The sequence below is a fragment of the Cervus canadensis genome, chromosome 21, assembly GCF_019320065.1.
Source record: "Cervus canadensis isolate Bull #8, Minnesota chromosome 21, ASM1932006v1, whole genome shotgun sequence".
NCBI classification, from domain to species: Eukaryota; Metazoa; Chordata; class Mammalia; order Artiodactyla; family Cervidae; genus Cervus; species Cervus canadensis.
The window spans coordinates 6,513,344-6,538,900 of NC_057406.1; the positions used below are offsets into that span (position 1 = coordinate 6,513,344).

A 25,557-nucleotide genomic window follows, 5' to 3' on the forward strand; every position below is an offset into this window, starting at 1 on the left:
CCTGTGCCGAGGGCCTGTCACTTACATGGGCAGAAGAGTCAGGCTGGCATTTGCCCTTCCAGGTTCCCAGCAAGGACTTAGGACTGGTCTGGCTTCCCGCCTCCTGTCACTGGGGAGAGACCAGCTCTGTGTCAGGCGTGCTGTGTTCTTGGACCCATTTATTGCATGACAGCCCTGTGAGGTTGGCCTTGCTGTTCTCCTCTTGTTGCAGGGAAGACGCTGAGGTCCAGAGAGGTAAAGTCACTTGCCTAAGTTTGCACAGCTTTTTAAAAAAAGATTTATTTTTATTTGGCTGCGCTGGCACACAAGATCTTTGATCTTTGTTGCAGTGTGTGGAATCTTTTAGTTACAATGTGCAGGCTCTAGTTCCCTGACCAGGGATCAAACTCGGTCCCCTTGCAAGGGGAGCATGGAATCTTAGCCACTGGACCAGTAGGGGAAGTCCCAAGCTTGCACAGCTTCTAATGGCAGAGCCAGGATCTGAACCGAGGCTGGGTGCCTCCAGAAACTGGTCTTCTCCCAAACACCTCCTGCCCCCTCATTTCTGGTCAGGCCCCTGGCTTTCTAGCAGTCCTTGGAGCTGCTGATAAGCGAGGGAGGAGGAGGTGGTTGTTGTTTAGTCGCTAAGTCCTGTCCGACTCTTTGTGACCCCATGGGCTCTTTTTTTCCATGGGATTTCCCAGGCAAGAATACTGGAGTGGGTTGCTATTCCCTTCTCCAGGGGATCTTCCTGACCCAGGGATTGAACCCACGTCTCCTGCAGGGGCAGGTGGGTTCTTTACTGCTGAGCCACCAGGGGAATCCGATGGTGGAGGTACCATCCCTGAAAACACCATCTCCCGCAAAGCAGGAGTGGGGGGGCTTCGTGGGGGTAGCTTGGGCTGCCCAGTGCAAGCTTCTGTCCTTGCAGTTGTGTGGGGGTGGGGAGAGGAGGACTCGGGGATTTGTCATAAGCAGCCAAGCTCTCCAGCAGGGCTGAGCTGGGGTGGTGGCCCTGGGGATCAGGGCCCTCCCAGACACCCCACTGCAACTGTCTCCCAGACCCTCCCTGGCTGACCCTGCTCCCAGCTGGCTCCCACTTGCCATGGACCTCACCCAGCAGGGGTGCCCCTCCTCCGGCCCTGCACCATCCACACTGACACAGGCTCACAATTCTCCCGTCAGAAAAACTCCCCCTGGAACCGACCTTCAGATTCTCCCTGCGTCTTTTAGATCTGCGCCGGAAAGAGCAGTCGCCTCCAGCTCCTCCTCCCTTCTGCCACCAACCTGTCCCCCCTGCAGAAAACAACGCCAGACTCCTCGAAGCGCTTCCCTCCCGGTGCCTGTCCCAGACTAGGCTGCACTGGGGATGCACAGAATAATCCAAAATCTACTCTGGGATGCTCCTGCAGCCCAGACCTCTTGCGGAGATGCTCCTGGAGCTGCGCCAGCCATTCTGAGCGAGTCGGAGCGCTGCGGTCATTTACAGCCGCAAATGAGTCCTAGTTCTTCGAATCCCAGCCAAGATTCAGAGCCAGTTCCCACTGAACTCATCCCTGGCGCCATCTGGGGTGAGAGTAAGGGGTGAGGGCCCTCTTGGCTCTCTCTCTCTCTCCTCAAACCCCCTCTCCAACCTCCCCCACCCCTGCTACAGGGTCCGCCAGCTGGAGGCAGGAGCCTGGAGGAGCTGGAAGAAGCAGAAAAGCCCTGCCCATCAGGTGCTGAGGACATGGGGCCCTGTCTCTGGGCACTTGCAGGGGTGTGGAATGGACGCCCTTGGGCGCTTTTGTGGCCACTCAGGGGCCCCCAGTTGGGCTCTTGCAGCTGTCCCTCCTGCCACTGCCTCAGGAATCCAAGGCCCACCCCTGTCCTCCTCTCGGGGCCCTTTGCCCCTCTTGGCAGCCTGTGAATATAAGGGAACCCCTAGGCTGGCTCACGTGGCCCCAGCCCACTTCGTCTGCTGGGAGACACACTCCCTTTGCTGAATTAAAGGCAAAGCGGGAAGCAGCAGCTGACACCAGGCTTGAGACAGAACAGACACCAGCCAGTATGCCATCCCTGCGGCACTCAGCGTCACACCTCAAGCTCAGTGAGGGTCCCCAGGAGCACCTCCCCCCCAACACACACACTGCATCTAGGGTGAGAAGCAGGCCCCCGCAGGGCAGGCTGGGTGCCCTGGCAGCTCTGTCCAAGCCCCGCTTCACCCGTGCTCTCTGGCCCATGGTTTCCATGTAACCTTGCAGCCTTGCAGCCCCTTGTTAGCCTCCAACTGTGAGAACGTGGGCCCCCTGCCAGCAGCCCCCTCTCTATCATCTGATGTCACTGTGCTTGGCGCCACCCCGGAGCACTCACAGCCCAACACCCGTCACACTTGGCTGGGTCTGACCTCACCTCCTAACCTGGCAGCTGGCTTTTCTTCCTTAGCACGGTCAGACAAACCTGGGTTCAAATCCCAATGCCACTGCTTAGGAACTCTGGGGCTTTGGACCTCTAAGACCCTCTGTTTTCTTTTCATCTGCAACATGGGGTTGCCGTAGTTGCCTCATAGGAATGCCATGATGTTTAGTTGACATAGGGCCTGGGTCACACCCAGCCAGGGGACAGTTTCTGCACGTTTTCTTTCCCCTCTGTCCCCGGGCCCACTCTGGCCTCACTGGATGTGTGTGTTCCTGCTCCCACGCTCTAGGATACCACTACCCCTTCCTGTCCTCCCCAGTCTCAATTAATGGTGCCCTCCCCTGGCTCCCTCTGCTGCCCTGTTAGACTGGGGACATTGTGAGGGCAGGGAGCGCCTCTGGGCCTTAAAGTACTCTTTTTATTTTTTAATATAAATTCATTTATTTGGGTGCTCTGAGTCTCAGTTGTGACATATAGGATCTTTGAGATTCATGACACTTGCAGGGTCTTTAGTTGCGGCAAGCGAACTCCTAGATGCGGCACTTGGACTCTAGTTTCCTGACCAGGGATCGAACCCGGGGCCCCCTGCATGGGAAGCACAGTGTTAGCCATTGGACCACCAGGGAAGTCCCTAAGTGAAAGGAAGAAAGAAAGTGAAGTCGCTCAGTCATGTCTGACTCTTTGTGACCCCCATGGACTATAGCCTGCCAGGCTCCTCCGTCCGTGGGATTTTCCAGGCAAGAGTACTGCAGTGGGTTGCCATTTCCTTAGGTACTCTTAAATGTTTGTTGGAGGTGTAAACAGATGGTAGCTGAAAAGCCGTTGTGGACTCGGAAATCACTCTGAACCTGACTGTGGCTCTGAGCCTGAACTGTGGAATGCTTCAGGTGGCCACCAGTTGGAGCAGCCTGGACCCCAGAGGGGCTGCTTGGAGGCACTGGTCCAGGAGAAGAGGAGGGAGCTGGGCTGCTATGGTCCAGGCTCTGGGGTACTGACACCCCAGTAAAAAGAAGGGACGCTGGAGGCAGTTAGCTCCATCATCGAGTCAGAACCCAGTTGCCTTCCTCCAACAGCAGGCCTTCCTCCTCGCTGTTCTTGGCCCGCCGTCTCCTGACTGGCCACCCTCACTGGTCCACAGAGACGGCCTCATCCTTCCACATTTTTGGAGACAGATCCACCCCAGATCTGGGGTTCTTTCTGCGGCGGACCTGAGCCAAAGCCATCCCCTTCCACAATCCCATCCCTCTGACCTTAAAGTAACGAATCCCAGAAGAATACAGAACAATGGTCATCTATTTTTATAGATTTCCCCAGAATTATAAAGATGGGTTTAATTGCACTAGCATTTTCTAGAAGCATTCCTCAAATGGGGATCATTTTTTACGGCACTTGGATGGATGTCTTCCTGCTGGGACAAACAGGAAGGTGGCCCCGACATGATGACCACATGGCCAGCCTCCCCGGCCTGGCATGGCCTCTTGGATACGGGAGAGGAAGAGGTGCTGGGGGAGGGGGCGAGGCCTCGGTGCGGCCACTTTCCTGGTGGCTTTGGTTGGGTTCCGGGCTTCCCTGGTGGTTCAGATGGTAAAGAATCTGCCTGCAATAGGAGAGACTTGGGTTCGATCCCTGAGTCGGGAAGATCCCCTGGAGAAAGGAATGGCTATCCACTCCAGTACTCTTGCCTGGACAATCCCATGGACAGAGGAGCCTGGGGGGCTACAGTCCATGGGGTAGCAGAGAGTCAGACACGACTGAGCGATTATCACTTTCACTTCACTTTTGGTTGGGTTCCAACCTCCCAACCCCCATGAGGAAACACCAGGCTGTCACTGTGCTTGCCGGGCTGCCTCGAAGCTTCATTGCGAGAACCAGACGGGAGGAGATGTGTAAAGGTTGCAAGTGGTTCCTGAGCTGACCTCAGGGGACTAGGGAGGCATTGGCCGGGGGAGGGGGTGGTGGTCTGGGCAGAGGGGACAGCAGAGGGGGCTGCAGAGCGGGGCGGTGGCCTGTGTATGCAGAAAGGACACAGGGTGGGCTTGCTGGGGGGTGGTGGTGAGCACTCTGCATCTCCCCCCTGTCCTTCCCAGCCCAGCTGGGACCCTGGGGGATCGCTGACCACCCCTTCCTGCAGCTGCTGCAGCCACACCCTGTCCCTGCTGTGCCTTAAACCTCAGCCCTAACTCAAGGCTCCTTGTTTTATGACAAAACTAAAATATTATTATAGTTAAACAGTCACCACCACCAGCCCAGAGATAAAGTGCAATGTAAAGTCCTCTCCCCTCCCCCTCTCCCGAGGGGGAGCCCCTGGGGCCGGCTCAGTGGGGTCTCCATGCATGAGCATCACGTGTGACAAAGCCCACCCACTGTGACATCCAGACATGCCTGTGATCCCCTGGGACTAGCCTGAGTCCTTCAGGGGAGAGGGTGTCTAGCTTCTTCCCTGAAGCTCCAAATACAAGTGTGGCCCGAGCTTGGAGGAATTATCGGGTGTGGAGGGCCATCGTCCCTGTCCTGGGGTCCCCCAGGGAGCCTGACCTCACTCCCCTGGGGACCTGGCCCAGAGCTGAGCTGGAGACCCGAGAAGAAACCGGCCTGGCCTCTTGCCAGCCTCACACCCCCTACAGGCAGGCAGGGGGGCCCACGCCTCACTTCCGCAACCAAATAAATCCTGCTGCTCGCTCCGAGTGGCTCCAACGAATGATCTTCTCCCGATTAACAACCTGGCCAGCATGTTCTCGGTGGCTTGCTGCCGACCTCAATTTAGCACTGTCTGCTGGTTGGCTGCGGGCGGAGGAAGGTGCGGGGCGGGCAGGGGGACAGCACACTGAAGCTGGGGGGCTTGGGCAGCTGAAGTCCGGGGATGGGGAGGTGGCCGCTGCTGACCCAGCCCAGAATCTGACGGGCACCTCAGGGCCTGCAGGAGGGTGGGACGCCCAGCCAGGCAGATTGCCTTAGGGGAGCTTTCAGACTGTTTTCCTAGGTGCCTCTGATGAAAGGCCCTGGAGAAGGAAATGGCAACCCACTCCAGTCCTCTTGCCTCGAAAATCCCATGGACAGAGGAGCCTGGTGGGGTACAGTCCGTGGGGTCGCAAAGAGTCGGACACGACTGAGCAACTTTCGCTTTCACTTGCTGTATTTTTTAAACACTTGTCAAGTTCTTCTCCAAGCTCGGATTCAGGGAAAGGTTTATCTCTCCTCACTGATGCCTCCTCCAGGCTGGGGAGAGCATGCCTATGCCCAGAAGGGCTTCTTCCTGCCAGGAAGCGTTTCTTCATTTGGTTTCTTGCCTCCTTCCTCTTTGCTCCTCCTTCTCCAGCTTTGGGTCATCTCAGGCCTGTGCTTTTTATCCAACGTGGCTTCTTGACCTTTGGGAAGGAGGGTGGTTGGGAGCATGGGGTCTGGTGTCTTCCAGCTCCCGGGGCGGGGTTGCAGCTGCCCTCCATACCTCCTGAGAAACTGAGAGTTAGCAGTTGGACCCCCTGAGCCCAGACTCCTCCTGCAAAACGGAGCCCTTATGCACTTGGCCTTGGGCGTGTTGGGAAGTGTAGAGTTGTATATGAAAAGCGCTCAGCATACCACCCGCACCCATGGAGCGCGTGGCGAGCATGAGCCCCGGTCCTCATGGGAACACAGGGGGACTGAAGCTGCCACTCTGTCCCTTTTCTTCCCCGGCAGAAGAGCGGTCGTGACCCACACCGGCCTCCCCATTCTGGTCTCTCTGGCCAACAAGGCCGTCTCCTTCCACTGCAGCATCACCTACCCCTACACCCCCGAGTCCAAGAACTTCACAGTCAGATACTTCCACGTGGACCTCCAGGGCCGGACCAGCTCCGAGGAGAAGATCAGCTGCCAACCTGGCACGGGCAGTGAGAACCAGACCCACACCACTGTCTGTCCCATCACCCTCAAGCCGCCTAACGCGTCTGCCACCGGTACCTACTACTGCTCCGTGCTCTGGCCGGACTCCAAGATGATGGGTGGGGGCACCTTCATCCTGGTCAGAGGTGAGCTTCCTCTGTGGCTATACCCCGGGCACAGGGTCCGGCAGACTTTGGGGGCATAGGAGCGAAAGTGGGGGATGTTTGCCTCACCACTCGGCTGTGGCACAGCAGAACCGAGCCACCTCCGGAAGCCCCTGGCCACACACATGTACCGAGATGCCCGCCTTCTTGGGAAAGGGCAGAGTCTGGGATATGGGTCGACTCTGGCCACCTCTGGCAGGCCGTTGTCCTCGGGGTCCCTTTCACACCATGGGTTGTGTGAGTGCAGAACGGAGCCCGGGGGCCCGTGTGTGTTTGTGGAGACCTGTGAGCGAGCACGCAGCTCGTGGACCCCTTTCTGGGGTTAGATTCCTAGTTTTCATCACATTCTCAGAGGAGTGAGTAATGACTCCCAGAAGTTAATAAGAACAGCCCATCACCGAAGTCATGACCCTCTGACCCAACTCTGCCACTCCCACTGGTTGTGCCAGGGTTTCAGAAGGCCACGGACCTGGCCTTGGGCCCCCCAGTCCTGTGGCTTGCCAGGATGTGACCTTGGACTTGCTCTTCATGGCAACACCCCGCCTATCAGAGGCTTTTCTTGGGATGAGAGGGATTCTGAATGCAAGGGCTGGTGCCTGGTGGCAGGATGTTCTGGGTGAGCCCCAGACACACATGTGCCTGCCATGTGGTTGGCGTTCCGTCGTTCTTTGGTCCGCCACATGGAAGGAGGGATGGAGAGAGAAAGGGGTGGACGAAAGGATGGGTGGCTCAAGGGAAACGGCTGGACTGTGCCCTCGCCTACCCCTGATGCAGGGCAGCACCTGCCAGGCCTGGTACAGACTCCCCCACACCCCTGCCTCACCTCACCGCTCCTGCCCGTGTGATCACTACATCATGGGTGGAAAGGAGGAGGCCCCAGGAGGTGACGTGACTCACTCAGCCCAGAAGTGCCTCTCAGTGGAGCCAGTGCCCTGAGGCAGGGGCACCTAAGGAGCAAAGGATGTCGTCCTTGCCCTTGCCAAGAATCAAGGCAGCGAACACAGGAAGGGGCTCGGCCAAGCCGAGTGTGGGGTGGTGGAGGGCCTCAGCAGAGGTGGGGTCCAGGGGGTCCTAGTCGGGGAGAGTTGTAAGGAGGGCTGGGGGTGGGGTGTGCCTCTCCAGACAGCTGACCTCTCTGCTTCCCTGCCCTCACCCAGACACAGGATACCAGGAGCCCCCCCGGGGCCCCCAGAAGCTCCTGCTCTCCTGCTTCGTCGGCATCCTGGCCGTCCTGAGCATCCTGGCCACGGCCCTGCTTCTCTGGAAGAAGGTAGGGGACGTGGACCCACGGCAACCGCCCCCCCCACCCCACTCACCGTGGCTTAGGGACACCCCCTCCCCCAGGAGGGGTGCCTGGAATAGGTGCTTCTCGGGGCCATTTGCCCCAGGGACCCCCGCTTCGCCCCCACCCCCACCCCCATGGCCACCAGGTTCTTTTTGATCTTGTTGCGGGAGGTCAGGACTCTTGAGTCTTTTCCGGGGTTGCAGGTTCCTTCGAGTGTCTGATGGAAGCTGCAGGCCTGCATTTGTACCATTTCTAGCTCTCTAAGGTTCTAAAACCTTATCTCATATTTTCTGTGCGTGCATGCTAAGGCGTTTCCATCTTGTGTTCCACTCTGTGCGACCCTATGGACTGTGGCCTGCCAGGCTCCTCTGTCGATGGGTTTCTCCAGGCAAGAATACTGGAGTGGGTTGCTGTGCCCTCCTCCAGGGGATCTTTCCCACCAGATTCGACCCAGGGGTCGGACCAGCATCTCTTATGTCTCCTGCATTGGCAGGCAGGTTCCTTTTCCACTAGCGCCACTGTGAAAACACGTATTCTCTGAACCCCTGGCAACCCAGAAGGAAGGAAGGAAAGTTTCCTCAGGGCCGCTGGGTGCTGGGCACCCTCCCCTGCGTGCTCTGGTCGGCCGACCTCCATCACTTCTTCCCATTCTATAGCTCTGAACAGTGAGGCTCAGAGGACCGGCCCACAATATGTCTCTTCCCCACTGTGACTCTTACAAGGACAGGGACAGGCGGGAAGGCTCTGAGTCTGTCTTCCAGAGCAGCCCCCGGGCAGCAGCCTGGGTATTGAACACAGTAATCTGAGGCAGGGGTGCCAAGGGACTCACCCCCACCTGCGGATGCCCAGCCTGGGCATAGCTGTGTGCCTTCCCTTCCAGGGGCGGGGTGAGGGCAGAGCTGTGTCCGACCAAGAACTTGACCTGCTTCAGCACCTGCTCTGCAAAAAAAAAATGGATTTTAATGATTGGATCTCAGTGTCCAGTGAAGCCAGGGAGGCCGCGGTGCAGAGTAGGAGGTCACTAAAGAGGGGAGGACAGGAGAGGGCGGACCTCAGAAGCCTCAGCTTGACTTCTATCCCAGCCTCTCCCCCTGCCACCCTGCCTCGGAGACCCCTACCTCCTTCCCTGCGCCCTCCCGCCTTCCCTTCCCTCCCTCCGGGAATAGGTGCTGAGTGCCTAGTGTGTGCCGGGCTCTGGCCTAACTGCCAGACCTGGTGGAAAGCAAGACAGAGGCAGCCCCTGCCCTCTTGTCAAGCTTCCACCCTCTCCAAGCCTCAGTTTTCTCCTCCAGAAATGGGGTTAAGGACAGATCCCCTCCTCCATCTGAAAGGGTGGGAGAGACCACATTGGCCAGACGCCAGCTGGTGCCTGGCCCCGTGGGAGCTAGTGCGAGGGCACCTCAGACTGTCGTCCATGCACTTGGGGGCGGGGGCGCTGGGATGAGAGCCCGGCCTTGAAGTGGAGAGGACTCGGAAGGTCGGGAGCTACCACAGGGGAAGAATTGCCCAGAGTTCCCTGGAGCTGCATCCAAATCCGGATGTGGACCCTGTAGACGCTGCCCCAGAACTGGATGGCCCTTGTGGTTTGAACCCTGAGCTGAGCACAGGAACAAAGCATGCAGCGGGGTCCCTGGCCAGAGACAGGCCAGCCGGCCCGCCACGGAGGCTGAGGAGGGAAAGGCACAGAAGACCCCAGGAGCACATCTGATAAACGCATCAGAGCCGGGAGCTACCGACTCAGAAGGGGTAGATGAGTCCTGTCCTGAGAGCGGGTTCGAGGGCTCCCACTGAGCGTGAGGTCAAGGTGGGCTTCCCGGAGCAGGCAGCCTCCAACGTTGGTCCATCCATGCCCCTTGCGGGGCTTCAGACACAGAGGGTTTCCCTCCTCCAAGGCACACTCCATCCTCGGTTCTGGACTCCCCGGGGGAGCTGTGCACTGGGTCACCCACATTTCTGTGGCCTCTGTACATCGGCACGTCCCGGGCCCCTTCCTCGGGGCCTCATCTGTCTTCCCCTCATCTGTCTACACTCTTCCGTGACTGCTACGCTCCAGGGATTACAACCCCACCCAGCGTGGCTGCCCTGAGCCCTCCCGTGCTCTAGATCACGTCTTCTCCATGCAAGTGCCCACGGGCATCTGCACCCACCTTGTCGGGAGCAGCGCTCCTTAGTCCCCAGCAGCCAGCATCATCCCAGCAAATAGCACCACGCCCAGATGTTCAGACCGGAAGCCCTGGTGCTGTGTTTGTCCCCCCGCCGCCCCACGGCCGATCCCTGGGCCCGTCCTGCCGGCAATCTGCCCATGATCCGGCCTCAAGCCCCAGCCCAGGCCTCCGTCACCCCTCGCCCAGAATCCAGGTCTCCCTGTTTTCCGCTTGCTTCTTCTCACTCTGCCCCCCTCAGCCTTGTTTCTGTGTTACCACCGTCTCCCCAAACCAGAGCGTAAGCCCCGGAAAGAAGCCCCAGACTTGGTGTCTGGGGGAGCCTGACACGCAGTGCTTGTGGCAGGAATGATGGAGTAAGTGAGCGCTGAGACCTGAAAGATGAGTCCGAGGAGGCCGGGCTATGAGGTGGGCAAGGTGACAGTATTGCTCCCACCTTACAGAGCGGGAAACAGAGGCTTTACAGATTTCCCGAGCAGCTGAATGGCTTATGCATTTGAAAATCACAGTCAGAAGGGTACATGCTGATGGCCTGGGACAAGCGGGCAAGGCTGGCTCCACGGAGCGTCATTTCCTCCGTAACACAATGCACTGTTTCCAACCTGGACTCTTTCTCACGCTCCACTCCTGTCTTCAGACAGACAAGCAAGCCCTGAGAAGTCCGTCCCAGCCCCTGGCAGACTTGGACTCCTTCTCGTGACCCCACAATGTCTCTTACCTTCCCAGTGGCGCCCCCCCTGCCCCAGCCTCAGTGGAGCACCACGAGGCCAGGCCTACCTGGGTCTTGTCACCACGGGGTCCGGGAGAGCCCCCGCCCACGAACCCACGCCCACCAGCCTTGGCAGGGAAGCAGGTGGTACAGAGGAATGGCTTTCTATTTGAGAACAGGGCACCTGGGTTTGATCCAAGCAGTCACCGACTAGCTGGACAAACTTCAATCTCCCCCTCTGGAAAGCGGGAACTCCATGCCCACTTCCTCAGGCAATTATGAGAATTAAGTAACAATAAAAGATGGGTAGACAGCATCACTGACTCAATGGATGTGAATCTGAGCAAACTCCGGGAGACAGAGGACAGGGAAGCCTGGCGTGCTACAGTCCCTGAGATTGCAAGGAGCTGGGCTTGATTTACTTAGCGACTTAGCAAGACTAAGTCCTAAAGTTCTTTGTAAACTGTAAGGTGCTGCCTGAATGCCTGCCCCTGTCTGTCTGGGAGACCTACACATCCAAACAAAACAGAAGAGCCAAAACCCCAGGTACGGTCAGGGCAGCATCTTGGTCAATCACACAGACCTGGGTTCAAATCCTGCCCCAGCCACTTCTGGCTCTGTGGCCTCGGGCAAGTTGCCAGCCCCCCCTGAGCCTTCACAGCCTCCTGTGTGGAACAGGGGTGCCGTGAAGACTGGTCTTGCAGGTTTGTCGAGGGGCACAGGAGGTCAGGCAGGTCACGCGTTTAGAGCCCCACCTGGCACCCAGTGAGGCTCCGGCCTAGTCCTGAGCATTATTGTGCTGTGACTGGGGATGGCGCTGGCTTCTGCCTGAGAGTTAAGTAGCTCTCGAGAGCTAATCCCAAGTAAATGGGCTGGGGGCTGGCAGGCGGCCAGGGTTTTTAATTAGCTCCTGCCCCGAGATGAGGCTGTTGTTGCTCCACTGTTGGCAGCACGGTGCCTGCGATGAGAGGGGGGCGTGTGGACAGCCTCCTCCTGCCTCTGCACGGCCTCCCGGCTCCCAGAGCCCCCGCCTTCCGGAAGGCTCCCCCCGACCCCACTGTCCCTGCACCCTCGACCACTAGAGTTTCTCGCAGCACCCAGCACGGGCTTTCTGAAACCGCCTTCTGATCCTAGCGTGTCCTGCTTACAGCCTTCAGACGTTTTCCACCAGCCACCCTCTGCTCACAGCCCGGCACAGCTGCCCTGATCCATCCCAGACAGGTTCACATTTCGGACCACGCTGACCATCTTTTCATTTCTCCAGACCTTCAGGCCCCGGCACCTGCTGCTGCCTCTTCCTCTCCTTCCTCTCTTCCAATCTAAGAGGATTTTAAAAAAAAATCTTTGGCTGCGCTGGGTTTTCGTTGGCGTGCCTGGGCTTTCTCTAGCTGCGGTGCTCAGGCTCTAGGTTCAACGGCACGCGCAGCACGGGGATCTTCCCGCGCCCCCTGCATTGGCAGGTGGGTTCTCAACCCCTGGACCACCGGGGAGCCCCAGCCTTCAGGTCGTTAAGGCCCCTTTCTGCCGGGCGAGGCACTTGTTTCCTCCCGTGAGCCAAAGGCTCTGTCCCTGTTGGTTAGTGCGGGAACCACACTTGGGAAAACTGCTGGTTCATCGTCCATCTCTCCACTGGGTCCTAAGCCCCGGAGGCCAGGGATGGGGCCCCCGTGTCCACGCCGCCTGGTTCACCAGAGGTGCCTGGCAAGTGAGTGTTATTGGCCAAGGGCCACCTATGTGACACCCACATGTTAAGCACTTACTTCCTCCTCGGCTCCCTGAATCTGTGCAACATTCTATCAAAGGAGGTGATTGCTGAAGAAACTGAGGTCCAGAGAGGGGCGAAGGCAGAGCCCGTGAGGGACAGAGGGGACTGGACACCTGGTCTGACTGGTGCTCACTCTGCAGCCCTCCTCAGTAATCGGCCCTGTAGCCGGGGCCCCTGTCTCCCTGCAGCACCCGCCTCCCCAGAACCAGGCCCTGTGTGGAGGGCGGGGTGCCTCGATGGAATCGTTATCGTTTCCAGTATCCCCGAGCAGGTGAGTGACTTGATGTAGGTCTTGCAGGTGTTTGGGTTTCCCAGTTGGCACTAGTGGTAACGAAAAAAAAGAAAAAACGCCTGCCAATGCAAGAGACATTAAAGACGGAGATTTGATCCCTGGGTCTGGAAGATCCCCTGGAGGAGAGCATGGCAACCCACTCCAGTATTCTTTCCTGGAAAATCCCATGGACAGAGGAGCCTGGTGGGCTACAGTCCATAGGGTTGCAAAGAGTCAGATACGACGGAAGCGACTTAGCATACATGCATGCATTGCGGTATTTGCCACACTTCTCAGGAGAAGGTGGCTGGAAGGCGCTGAGTGATCAGTTTCTGAGTGGCCTCATGGATATCTGCCATCCTTTCCTCTGTGGGGTCTGGTGGGGCCTGGGGAGAAAGGAGCTGCTGGTCCCCAGCCTGAAGACCCTGATTCCTTTCCCCTAGGGACAGATGCAGGCTCTGTGGAAGCATGCTGCCAAGAAGTGCCCGAGCCCCACTGCCACCAGCAGCCCAGGGCAGCCTCCATCGGAATCCGTCTACACGGTGAGTCCTCCACCCGCTGAGGCCTGACTTGGGGACTCGTTCCCCGACTTGGTCAGAGTTCCAGCTGTGTGACTTCTCTGTGAAATCTGAGCCTCCGCTTCCTCATCCGTGAACTGGGGACCAGTATCCCCGCCCTGTGGGGTTTCTGTGAAGGTGAGTCGGGGTTACAGGTCTGCCGCCCTGGCCCCTGGCAGACACGTAGCTGGGAGGGGCCGGTGGGGTCCCCTCCGTGGCACGCCCCTCCGCTTCTGGAACGAGGGGGCGGCAAGGGCACAGTGGTGAGGTATGAAGAAATTTCCTCCGTCTGACCAAATGACAGTGACCAGCTCACCAACTCCTTCCTGTTTTTATTGCACAAACAACATTGGAGCAACAAGAAGAATCACAAAAAGAGGAAAAGGTCGGGCAGTGTCCCACACCCTAAATATAGCAATGAGTTTCAATTCTTCACTCTCTCCTTCCCCACCACACACACACACACACACACACACACACACACATTGTTTTATGTCCTTACAGCCAGGCAGAGGCATAGCCGGGTGCTGTTTGTTGCCCAGCCGGGCCCGCCCACCTGGTCAACATGCAGCCACTCTGCCCAGGGGCTGGGGTGGCGACAGATATTCCTTTTCAGTTGCATCTATTTTAGCTGAACGAGGAACATATGCTCATTGTCGAGAAAGTGAAGAATAAGGACTACCCAATGTCAGCTGCGGTCTCAACTCTACGGGACTTTCGGGTCCCTCCAGTTGCGGGTCTTGGCCTCACACCTGGGAGGTGCACAGCCGTGCCGGGGGTCCTGCAGGGCCCCCCAGGGCATGTTCTGGGACTCTGCCAGTACGAGCTTCAGCTGTTCCTGTCCCCACCACCCTGACCCGTACATGAAACACGGGTCTTTCCTCAATGTCCGAAAATCCCCACACAGAGGGTGTTCAGAATATGACCCCGATTATCAAGGATGAGGTGGCTGGGGATGAGGCAAAGATAGGGTTCCTTCAGGGCAGCACCAATGACCCCAAAGGGGACACAGTACTACCAGCTCTCCTGGGGCCTTTGTCCCCACTCCCACCCCAGGGAATTTCCAGCAGTCACTGCTTCCCACATGGCCCCAGACTTCCCCATAGTCTCTCTTTTCTCCCAGCAGCTCATCATGGTATTTTCCCTAGGAGGAATTCTGATGTCAGCTGTTAAATAAAAACACTTCTCTCTCTCTCTCCACACACACACACACACACACACACACATACACACAATCTTTCTATATATATCAAATAGAAGAAAATAACCATCATCCTAAACCTATCTTCTTCCAGGATAAATACTAGTAACATTGACTTCTATACCTTCCAGTCTTTTCTGTAAACACATACAGAGAGACCCATACACACACTCACACACACACATTTTTTTTTAAAGAAAATTGGAGTAGTACCACTATTTTTGTTACAATATCTCATGAACATCTTTTCACATGAATAAATATCCTTCTCCAAGGTTATTTTTAATGGAAGAGACTCACTTGCATGGAGCATCTCTCTTGCCTGTGTTTAGACTTCTCGGAGACTCAGGCTAACTTTGCTGGAGTGTGGGGAGGAGGTCTGATGGCTCTGCCAGGTTGCTGGCTGGTTCCAGAGGCTTTAGGGCTGGAAAGGCGCTGGGAAGAGAGGCCACAGACTCTGCTAGCCCTTGAGACCTGTCCCTAGTAGCTAGGGTTGGACCTGGGCAGGTAAGAATGACATGAACAAGCGTGATGATGATGTCAGGGGTTGTTTGTTGAGTACTTACTACATGCCTGGTGCCACGGTACACCTGTTATCTCATTAATACTCATAATGGGGCTTTAGGGTATGTGTGTTGTCCCCATTTTATTTTCTAGTTGTCTATTGCTGCCAAGTTGAGATATGACTGATTCTTTTTTATATGATTGATTTTTGTATGTTGACTATATAAAGAGTGACCTTGCTGAACTCACTAATTAATTCTAATTCTTTCTCTGTGAATTCCTTTGTATTTTTTACGGACCCAGCCATGTCATCTATGAATGATAGAGGTTTCATTTCTTTCTTTTTAACCTTCATACCTTGTATTTCTTGTCTTCCTGCACTGCCTCAGACAGTGATGGTAAATAGGAGTGGTGACCGTGGACAGGGAGGACCTTTGTGTACTTCCCCTCTCTACTTTCTTTCTCTGATTTGTTGTATTTATTTATTTGGCTGCACTGGGTCTTGTTGTGACCTGCAGGATCCTTAGCTGTGGCACTCAAACTCTTAGTTGCAGCAGGTGGGATCTAGTTCCTTGACCAGGGATTGAACTCAGACCCCCAGGATTGGGAGCACGGAGTCTTAGCCACTGGATCACCAGGGAAGTCCCTCTCCTCTATTTTCTTTGGATACTTTGATCATTGATTTTCAACCTTCCTTCTTTCGTAATTCATGCACTTAAAGCTATGAACTTTCCTTTAAAAGTGGCTTTAGCTGCTTCCCACACATTTTGATATGCCATATTTTCGTTATTGTTCAGTTTAAATTTCCCACTGAGATTTCCTTCTTGCCCCATGAGTTATTTTTAAATGGTCTGCTTGATTTTCAAATGTTTAATTATTTTCTAGTTTTTGTTGTTTTTTATTTCTTACTAATTCTATTGTGATCAGAGAATACCTTCTGTATGATTTCAATCCTTTGAGGTCTGTAGAGATCTGCTTTAGGTCAGCTTACATTTCAAATGCATTTGAAAAGAACTTGCATTGTGCATGGCTGAGTGAGTGAGTGTTCTGTGTGTGTCAGAGAGGTCAAGCTTATTGACTGTGTTGTTAAAGTATGCCATATCCTTATTGGCTTTTTGTCTATTAGATGTTAAGTGAATCAAGTTAAAATCTGCCCATATGATTGTAGATTGTATATTTCTCCTTCTAATTATGTCAATTTTTGTTTTTCATTCATGTGGGAAAATGCTCATGATATGTGACAAGAAAAGAAAAGGCTATCCTACTCCAATTTGCATGTGTATGTGTGTGTGTGTGAAAATTGACCGATTAAGGAACACGGATTTGGATTGAGCCAGAGAGACTGGGGTGCAAAGCTTAGTTTTTTTGTTCATGAGTTCTGCTACTCAAACTTTCTGAGTCCTGGTTCCATAATCTGTGATACAGGGCTGATGTACAGTTTTCCACTTACAGTTTGCAAACATGTTACGATTCCTTCCATCTTAAGTTTCTCATTTTGAGCCAGCAGCCTCCTCCAGTGACCCTGCCCTTTCTCCATGACTCCTTTTAAAAGGTCTGTCAAAATTCTGTCTCCAGTTTCTCTCTCTCTCTCCTTTCCGATCCACTGAGTCAGACTTTCTGCCCACCTGTTCTCTCTGCCCACCAAAGCCTTCCTTCTAAAGGTCACTGTTGACCTCCCTGATATTAAACCCAGTGGTCCGCTGGGTCCTCCTCTTCCTTGATGAGCCACAGTGTCTGAGGCCAGCGAGCACTCCCTCCTCCTGGACACGCTTTGTCTACTTGCTTCCAGAACATTCCACCCTCCCGTGATGCCTCTCTGACTCACAGCCATACATCCTCAGCCTCCTTCACCAGAGGAATCCAGAGGAATCCTGACCTCTAAACGTTGGAATCCAGGCCTGGAGCCCTTTCTCTTTGAGCTTCTCTCCCCTCCCTGGGTGATTTCATGCAGCCTCAGCCTTTTGAGACCGTCTACACTCTGACAGCTCCCTCATTTCTATGTCCAGCCCAGACACCTCCTCTGAACGCCGGAACCAGCTCTATTTGGACCCCTCATCAGCTTCTCTCTCAGACCAGTCCCCGGTTCTTCAGCTATGGAACTGCCTCTTCCCGCAGTCCTCCTCATGCAGGGAGTGGGTGCTCCATCCTTCCTGTTGCTCAGACTAAACCTTTTGAAGCTGACCCTTCCTTCTCTCCTTCCATCACTGCTCCTGTCAGGTCTATCAGCACAACTTAACTTCAAACACACCCGGGATCTGAATCTTCTCACCCCTCCAGGGCTGACGCTGGTGGGAACCACCACCATTTCTTGCCTGGAGCCCTCCACTTGGCTTCTCTTTCTTTCTTCTTTCCTTCCTTTCTCTCTCTCTCTTTCTTTCTTGTATCTGGCTGTGTCAAGTGTTAGCTGTGGCATCTAGTTCCCTGACCAGGGACTGAACCTGGGCCCCTGCATTGGGAACGTGGAGTCTTAACCACTGGACCACCAGGGAAGTCCCCCTGCAATTGGTTTCTAATCAGCTGGCCTGTTATTACCCTAGCCCCTCCATCTGTGCGCCAATCAGCAGCAGCGGAGTCACCCCCTCCAAACATAGGTCCCATCCTGCTCTGCTCTGAGCCCTTGGTGAGCCTCGGTCCTCTGAGCAGCAGACACCAAGGCAGGAGTAAATGTGTGATAGTGGTATTCCGGGAACCACCTGTGAGAGCAAATGGAAACACCTGGGAGAGCTGTCTGACTGATGCTGATCTGGTTCTGGGTAAAGAAAAGGGTGAAGGAAGGCAGAGTGGATGTGCTGACCTCCGCACAGTCTGGGGAAGCTTCAGCAAGGCCCCTGGGAGCCGGGTCAGCGGGGTCTGGGGGTTTCCCAGGGCGGGAGAGGCAGGGATGGCATCCCTGCCGGGCTCAGCCATTGGCTGGGGGCAGCCCACAGGGGTGTGGCCTCTGTGCACATGTGGGTCTCACAGCCCAGCAGCCGGGGCCCTGGGTCGGTGCTGATGGGCCCTGGAGCTGGAGATCTGCAGATCACATTCTCACGACAGTCTAGTGAGGTGGATTTCTGCCTCACTCAGAGTGGGCACTGGAACCCTGACTCTTCTTGGAGAGCTCTGCCCACAGGCCGTCCTGCCGGGGCACTCACTTGCTTCCGGCACGCTGGTCTCCTTGCTGTTCTCCAGACACGCCAGGCTTGCCCCCGCTCCACCCTCTGGTGGGGCCTTGGTGTTGGCTGTGTGTGCGCCCCCCCCTCCGGGGTTCTGTCTGGAGCTGTCCGTGGGGCCCCTCCCTCACTCCCATCTCTCCACTCGGGGGCACCTTTGCAGGGAGGCCTTTCTGACCTCCTCACCCCCCACCCCCCGCTGTGACCCAGCCTCCCTGCCTTCCCTCTCCAGGTCTCTCCGTGGCCCTTACGGCCACTGTTTACTTTCCGACTGTGGTCTGTCTGGGGCCCCGGGGCCCAGCACATAGCAGGCACTCAGCAGTCAGCTGAGTGGAGGCCTGCTCTTAGCTCCCGGGTGCCTGGGGTTCCCTGGGGGGCTCCGTGCTAGGCAGAGTGGGCACTCCATGGCGAATGTGAGGCATCAGCGTTGTAGTTGCACATTCCCCAGGGGCATCTGGATGCCTCCCCTCAGCGCTGCTCCAGCTTTCGCCTGGCCCAGCGCCCTCATTCTTGCGCTCAGCCTCCAGCCCTCCCACTCCTCCTGGCAGGAAGAGGGGCCTTTCCAGCACACCCCTGATGCTGTCGCTTCCCACCCAGAAACCTCCAGTGACTCCCCACTGCCAGCTCCTCAGCCAGCACATGAGGCCTTCACTGGAGGCCTAGCCCAGTCCTGCCTTCCCGGACTTCTGTTAGTGCCGTGGACCATTTGCTTCAGACATGCCAGGATCCTGACCTAGAGCAGAACTGCTCTGTCCCTCCTGAGTATCGCTTCTTGCTGAACGGGGCTCCCAGATCTGCCCCCAGAGTGAAGTGAGTAAAAGTTGCTCAGTCGTGTCCAACTCTTTGCAACTCCATGGACTTTACAGTCCATGGAATTCTCCAGGCCAGAATACCAGAGTGGGTAGCCTGTCCCTTCTCCAAGGGGTTTTCCCAACCCAGGGATCGAACCCAGGTCTCCCGCATTGCAGGCAGATTCTTTACCAGCTGAGCCACAAGGGAAGCCCCCAGAGGGCACCAGGCAAATCTCAGGTGTCCATGAGACACAGCTCTTGTGTTTCCTTGGTGACAGTTGTGGGTATTACTGGGGGAATCAATGTCCAGGACCCTCAGATTAGGTCTTGGTCCAGGGCTGCTGACTTCTGACCTCAGTCCACCAGGACAGAGGCCTCGGTGCTGACTTGACCCCTCTGCCAGGGCTGACGACCACTCAGCTCAGCACACTGTCCATACAGGACCGCAGGAGGCAAAGGGCTCAGGGGGCCTGGATCCCAGACAAGTGGCCCAGCCCGGCCCAGCCTCAGCGCAAAGCACAGCACAGCAGCGTGGCACCTCCCAGCATCCAGGCCAGCCCTAAAAGCACAGCATCAGCCCAGCCCAGCCCAACCCAGCAGCCAGTTCAGAGGCCTGGCCCTCTCCCCGCAGAGGGAGGCGGCCCCCATCACCCCCTCCCCGGAAGGCCAAGAAGGTGTCCTGTTGACAAGGTTGCCTGCATTTCACAGCCTAGTGATGCAGGTCCCAGCCGGCATGCAGATGCAGCCCAGCAGGTCAGGGCTTGTCAGAGGCTTCACTCAGCAGCTGCTAATTGGCAGCAGCTTCTGCAGCTGCCCTGTCCTCAGCCCCGCAGCTGCTCCCGCCCACAGCCTGACCACCGCCAGGGTGGGTCAGAGGCCTGCGGGGCCCCCGGGTCAGGATGCTCTTCTCTGGCTTGGAAATCACTTAGCCACGTGCCCAGGCCAGTGGAAGCACATAGCACGGAGGGCAGGAGGGGCTGTGTGACCTGAGACAGCTCCGGGCGTCTCTGGGCTAATAAGTGGTGGGCGGCCTATGGACACTGGACCTGAGGGAGAAGGGGACCCTCTGGGGGGCCCGAGATCTGGTCTTCTGCCCACATGTCAGCAAAGAGGCCCTTTTTCTTGCTTCTGTCTGTGACCAGGAACATCCAGCTTGGTGGGAGGCCGGCTGTCAGATCTTCGGAGATCCAGGACTGGGGGGGTGGAGGGGGTGGGGGGCGCAGGGCCGCTGGGGAAATCCACACCCCATGTGTCAGGCTTGCCGGTGGTGGCTGGTGCTTTGGGCAGGCGTGAGAGCCCAGCAGGCCAGAGCAGGTCTCGGAAGATGCCTTTCACTGGAACTGGGGCTTCTCCCTGGGGCCTCCCTGCTCCCGCAGGCAGGTCGGAAGCCCCTCTTCCAAGACCCTCCCTCTTTCTGACTCGGAGGTCCCTAGGGCAGCCTTGCCATCCCTGTGTGTGACGCCCTTGAAGTGAGGGTCTCCCAAGTGCCAAATGGTTTATTACACAGGTTTTCATGCCCCGCTGCTTCAGAGCCTCCTCCCACCCCTCCTTACCTCCCCTCCCTTCTCTTGCCTCAGAGTACCACCTGTCTCTCCAGCCTTCCTCAGCAACCCCTGCTTGCCTGTTGCCAGGGAAACCACCTCCTTGGCAACGAGCCGGCATCCATATGACATGTACACGTGGGAAGGAAAGGTTCCTGCCTCTTGCATAGGCTGTTGGTGGCTCTGCTCCAACAAGCCCCAAGGAGCAGCATCCACCCTGGTGCCCATCAGGGTCTGAGCGAGGGTCTAGGCTGTGACTGCAGAGAGGGGAGGGAGGCCCCAAGCCTCCCTTGACGATCATTCAGTCGTTATTAAGCACGTGTGACTCACTAGACCCGATGCTGGGCCTTTTGTGCACAATCTCTCATTGAATCATCCACCGAGCCTGCAAGATGGACATAGTTATTCCCATTTTACAGATGAGGAAACTGAGGCACAGGGAGGCTCCCAGTTGCCTGTGGCTGGCAGGTGTCAGAGCTGAGAGTTGAGCCTAATCTTGTCTGATTTCAAACAAGAAATCGTGTCTTTCTATGAATACCATCCTGAGGCCTCTGGTCAGGCTGTTCAGAGCTGGACCGAGAGTCAGTGTGGCCCTAAGACACACACACCCGGGGGAGCGAGGAGCCCCCTCACCACAGCTCATTCAGGGCTGTTCTCCAAGGGTCCCCACCGCAGCCACGGTGACTGAGAGACAGACCAGGCACCTCTGTGGGAGAGGAGTGTGATTCCAGTGTGAGCCTAGGTCCTCTGTGAGCACAGGCCGGGGGGAGGGGTCAAAGGAGAACTAGAGGGCTGGAGGGATGGGTGGGACCCTCCCAGGGGCCAGGCTTTGGTCCAGGGAGTGAGGGGGGGATGTCCACAGAGCATCCTATTGGAGCCTTGGCCATGGGAGTCACGTCGAGGGACTGCTGGCTGCCCGGTGCCCGAGGCCCCAAGGACAGGCAGGGACGGCAGGTATGGGCCTGGGCCCTTCCTCTTGCCCGTGAACTGGAGGCCTGGAGAGCCTGCTGGGCTGAGCACAGTCTCCACGAGGCTTGAGGTGGCGGGAGGGGGTGGCAGGGGGCACCCAGAGGAGTGGCACTGTACAAAGGAGGGGTGAGATGGCCCCGAGAGGGAATGGTGGGTGCGAAGGTGAGGCCGTGTGACCGTGAGGAGTGAGACTGGGTACCGTGGGCATCCCCTGACCTCACGGGTCTCCTGCAGGACCTACAGCACCGCGAGTCCGAGGTCTACGACTGCATCCAGAATGAAGCCGGCAGCCCGCCCGCCTCCCAGGGCCTGCTCTCCCAGGTACGCGGGGTCGGGGCAGCGAGCCTGGCTCCTCCTCTCCTTCCATGTGTCCTGCCCCTCACCTGGGAAGTGCCCGCTGTGTGCCGGGGGTGGGGGGTGGTGGTGAGCCACGCGCTGCTGAAGCAGAGCCCTCGCCCGAGGCGGCTGGCCTGGTGCTTAGGAGGCCTGGTGGGTTTACCCCCCAGCCCGGCACCACCCCTTTCCAGCTCTGCCGCCCTGCCCAAGCGGCTAACCTCTGTGCCCACATCTGTAAACTGAGGACCCTGAGAGCATTCACCTCCTAGACTTGCCATGAGGATCACAGGCTGTACTGCGACCCAGTAGGCCCGTGCAAGGGAGCAAGCGTAACCACCGCTGGGCACAGTAGAGTGTCTACGCCGGTCATTCAGGCAGGGGTGTGAGGCTTCTCACTGTCCCCAGGCTGAAAGTGGCTGGAGACTGTGCTGGCGGCAGCCAGGGCCGGTCTGGACAGGGCTTTGTTATCATGAAGGGGGCTAAGGTACATCCCTTGATCATGAGTCTCTCTTAAATCTCAGTCTGCTCATCTGTCAAGTGGGTGCATGACACTTTCCTGCAAAACCAACTGCCCATGAATTCAAATGAGTTCCAAGTTAAGTAGTGTCTATACCAGAGCTCTGGACACCATGAAGTGCAAGGGGCTCAAGGACTGTGGCTGGGCACCTGGGAAGAACCTTCTGGAAGTGAGGGGGACAGGTGCTTGGGCCCCCTGGCATAGGCTGACTGTTGAATTTCCTATTCTCAAAGCTCTTTCTGCAGTCATCTCTGAACTAGGCTGTGACTGGAGGCAAGGCTTCCCCACGCTGGGACCCAAGGATCCCTGGGCCGCCCCAGGGATTGACCACTGTATGCCAGGCCCTGAGATCCTGACCAGGACAACTAGACCTGTCCCAGTTCCCCAGCGTCCTTGGGTCTGCAGGAACAGGGTCATGGATTCTTACAGACATACAGAAACATCTGTGAACGGTGGGCTCTGGGGAGGGACTAGCCTAGAGTTGAGGAGGGGGCTCTTGGCATGCTGAGCTGAGCTCTGTAGAGTGAGGAGGAGGTTATCAGGGAACAGATAGGGTCCTGGGAGCACCCCAAGAGGAGAGAAGAGCATCTAGGGAGACCCAAGGCAGGAAAGAAGAGGCCCGTGGGGCTGGAGGGCAGAAAGTAGGCATGGGGTGGGGGGACGGGAGAGGAGGCTGTTGAGGTGGGCTTGAGGACAAGGACAGGGCTCCCGGTCAAAGCTACTTAGAAAGCTGTCTATTTGTCTGTCTTTGCCTAAAACTAAATTAGTGCAAATTTATCTTTCCCCTACCTACCATTTGTTTCTTTCTTTTTTTTCTTTCTAGGAGAAACAGCGAAAATTTGAGGGTGACAGTGAATTTAACCTAGTCTATGAAAATCTCTAGGATGAGCTCTGCCTGCCCATGGGTCTTGCCCTGGATCAGAGGCCCTGGGGCAGCCTCTCCCTCCCAAGAACTTGATCTATCCGGAAGTGAGGCTCCAGGGCTTCCCATCACCTCGCCCCCACATTTAAGAGGCTGTCCCCCACCCTGTTCCACAGCCCAGTCACACCCCTCAAGCATGCCATGTCTCCTGGCTTTGGTCCAAGCTGTTCCCTCTGCAGGTGGGCACTCCCTCCATCTCCAAGGGCTCTCTTGGACACCTCCCATCCCTGGGGCCCTCCTCACCCTGTAGGGATGCACTGGCTCTCTTGTACCAGCCTGAACCGCCAGGAGGTTCCAAAGGGGACACTTGTCAGTACTGTGTGCACACACGTTGCCAAGTAGATGAATAAAAGAGCAACTATACAAATGCCCCCCACCCCTCACCTCATGCCCGGCTAGGCCAAAGACAAAGCAGCCGTGCAAAGTGGAACTGGGGGGCTGGCGTGGGAGTTACAGGGTGTGGGCAAGAATGAACCATGCGGAGGCTGGGCTGGGAGACCGACCTGGAGGCCCAGGGGCTGGTCATCGGTCTGGGGGCCTGGGGCTGGGAGGGTCAGGGCACACGCAAGTGAGGAGGGAGATCTGGGCATCAGGGGGGCAGGGGAGGAGGCGTTGCTGGCAAGACAGGTGCCGGACAGACTGACGCTCTCTGCCTCCCCCCATGAGGCCCCCAAGGTTGTTTCCCCTTCAGCCTGCCCCCGACACTCAGCATGCCAACTGCTGCCTCCCAACGCCCCCCTCCTCAAAGCTCCTCCACCCCCAGGGCCTCAGCGGTGCGTCCGTCCACCCTGCAGCCCGGTTCCCCAGAGCCCCCCTCCACCTGGCCTGTCCCCACCCACCCTCCTCCTCCTCTTCATCTGCCTTAGGCCCCAGCCCTGCCCCCTGGGGATCAGGGCAGACCAGTCCCTTCCCGGCTTGCCCAGCTGCCCGAGGCCACCCCTGTCCATCTGGGCCTAGCTACATGGGTTGATTCCTGGGGCTCTCCCCCGGGAGTGCATAGGGGTCCCTTTGTGTGGCAGAAGCTCAGGCCCGTGCCTCCTCAGTGTCTGATCCTGAGACCTTTCTGCTGCCCGAGTGTGTGCTTCTGTTACCCCTCATTTCACCTTCAGCAGCTCCCGCAGCACCCCGTCTCACAGGCAGACCAGGGTTGAGGCTGGGGAGCACCAGGAGTGCCCTCCTCCCCTGCTCCCCCCATCCCCTCCTCACCTCCCCTGCTTGCTCGTCCTCCCTCCCTACACCCAGGGCGGCCCCAGAGGTCTCTCAGGGGCTTGGGCGCCCAAACCCCAGCCTGCCCGGGAGGGTGGCTGTGGGCAACACCGTCCGCTCAGCAGGTCAGTACCTGCCCCACCCCAGGCCCTGCAGGGATAGAAGGGCTGGGGGAGCGGGGCCAGGGCCATAGACTGATGTCCGGAAGAAGCCCTAGCCCCTCTGCTAGGGCAGCAGGGGCCCCCCACCCCAGGCTCACAGGACCCCCTCTGGGCTCACGGGACCCTCCTCCCGGGCTCATGGGGCCTCCTCGGGCTCACAGGAACCCCCTGGGCTCACAGGACCCTCCTGAGCTCACAGGAACCCCATGGGCTCACGGGACCCCCCTCCTGGGCTCATGGGATGCCCCTGGGTTCACAGGACCCCCCCGGACTCATGGGACCCTGCCCCTGGACTTACAGGGCCTCCCCAGGCTCACAGGAACCCCCTGTGTTCACAGGACCCACTGTGGGCTCACCGGATCCCTGCCCCCAGGCTCAAGGGACCTCCCCCCAGGCTCACGGGACCCCCCCTGGGCTCACAGGAACCCACCCCTGGGCTCACAGGGCCCACTGGGCTCACAGGAACCCCCTGGGCTCACAGTACCCCCCACCCCAGGTTCACAGGACAAGCCCCTGAGCTCATGGGACCACCCTGGGCTCACAGGACCCCCTGAGCTCATGGGACCACCCTGGGCTCACAGGACCCCCTGGGTTCACAGGACCCCTCCTAGGCTCATGGGAACCCTGGGCTCATAGGACCCCCCCATGGGCTCACAGGACCCCCTCCTGGGTTCACAGGACCCACCCTGGGCTCACAGGACCCCCTCCTGGGTTCACAGGACCCCTCCTAGGCTCATGGGAACCCTGGGCTCATAGGGCCCCCCATGGGCTCACAGGATGCCCCCTGGGCTCACAGGACCCCCTCCTGGGTTCATAGGACCCACCCTGGGCTCACAGGACCCCCTCCTGGGTTCACAGCCGCTGGGCTCACAGGCCCCACCAGGCTCACAGGATGCCCCTGGGCTCATAGGACCCCCCATGGGCTCACAGGACACCCCCTGGGTTCACAGGACAACCCCCCTGGGCTCACAGGACCCCCCCTGGGCTCACAGCGCTGCTGGGTTCACAGGCCCCACCAGGCTCACAGGCCAGCCCACAGCCTCCCAGCTCGGTTCCAGGCCCAGCCTCCAAGCACAGCAAGGAGAGCTCTGAACTGGATTACGGGCTGTG

General features: G+C 57.6%; 1 protein-coding gene across 1 annotated transcript in view; it reads left to right on the forward strand.

Moving 5' to 3' along the window:
• The window catches only part of NFAM1 (NFAT activating protein with ITAM motif 1), a 49,832-nt gene extending 26,385 nt beyond the window's left edge, over positions 1–23,447 (forward strand). The window contains exons 4-8 of the mRNA XM_043439893.1: positions 6,052–6,380; positions 7,556–7,668; positions 13,034–13,132; positions 21,540–21,626; positions 22,982–23,447. Coding sequence (XP_043295828.1) covers positions 6,052–6,380; positions 7,556–7,668; positions 13,034–13,132; positions 21,540–21,626; positions 22,982–23,041 — 688 coding nt within the window. The 3' untranslated portion in view covers positions 23,042–23,447. The remainder of the gene's footprint in view (positions 1–6,051; positions 6,381–7,555; positions 7,669–13,033; positions 13,133–21,539; positions 21,627–22,981) is intronic.
• Positions 23,448–25,557: the final 2,110 nt, after the last annotated feature.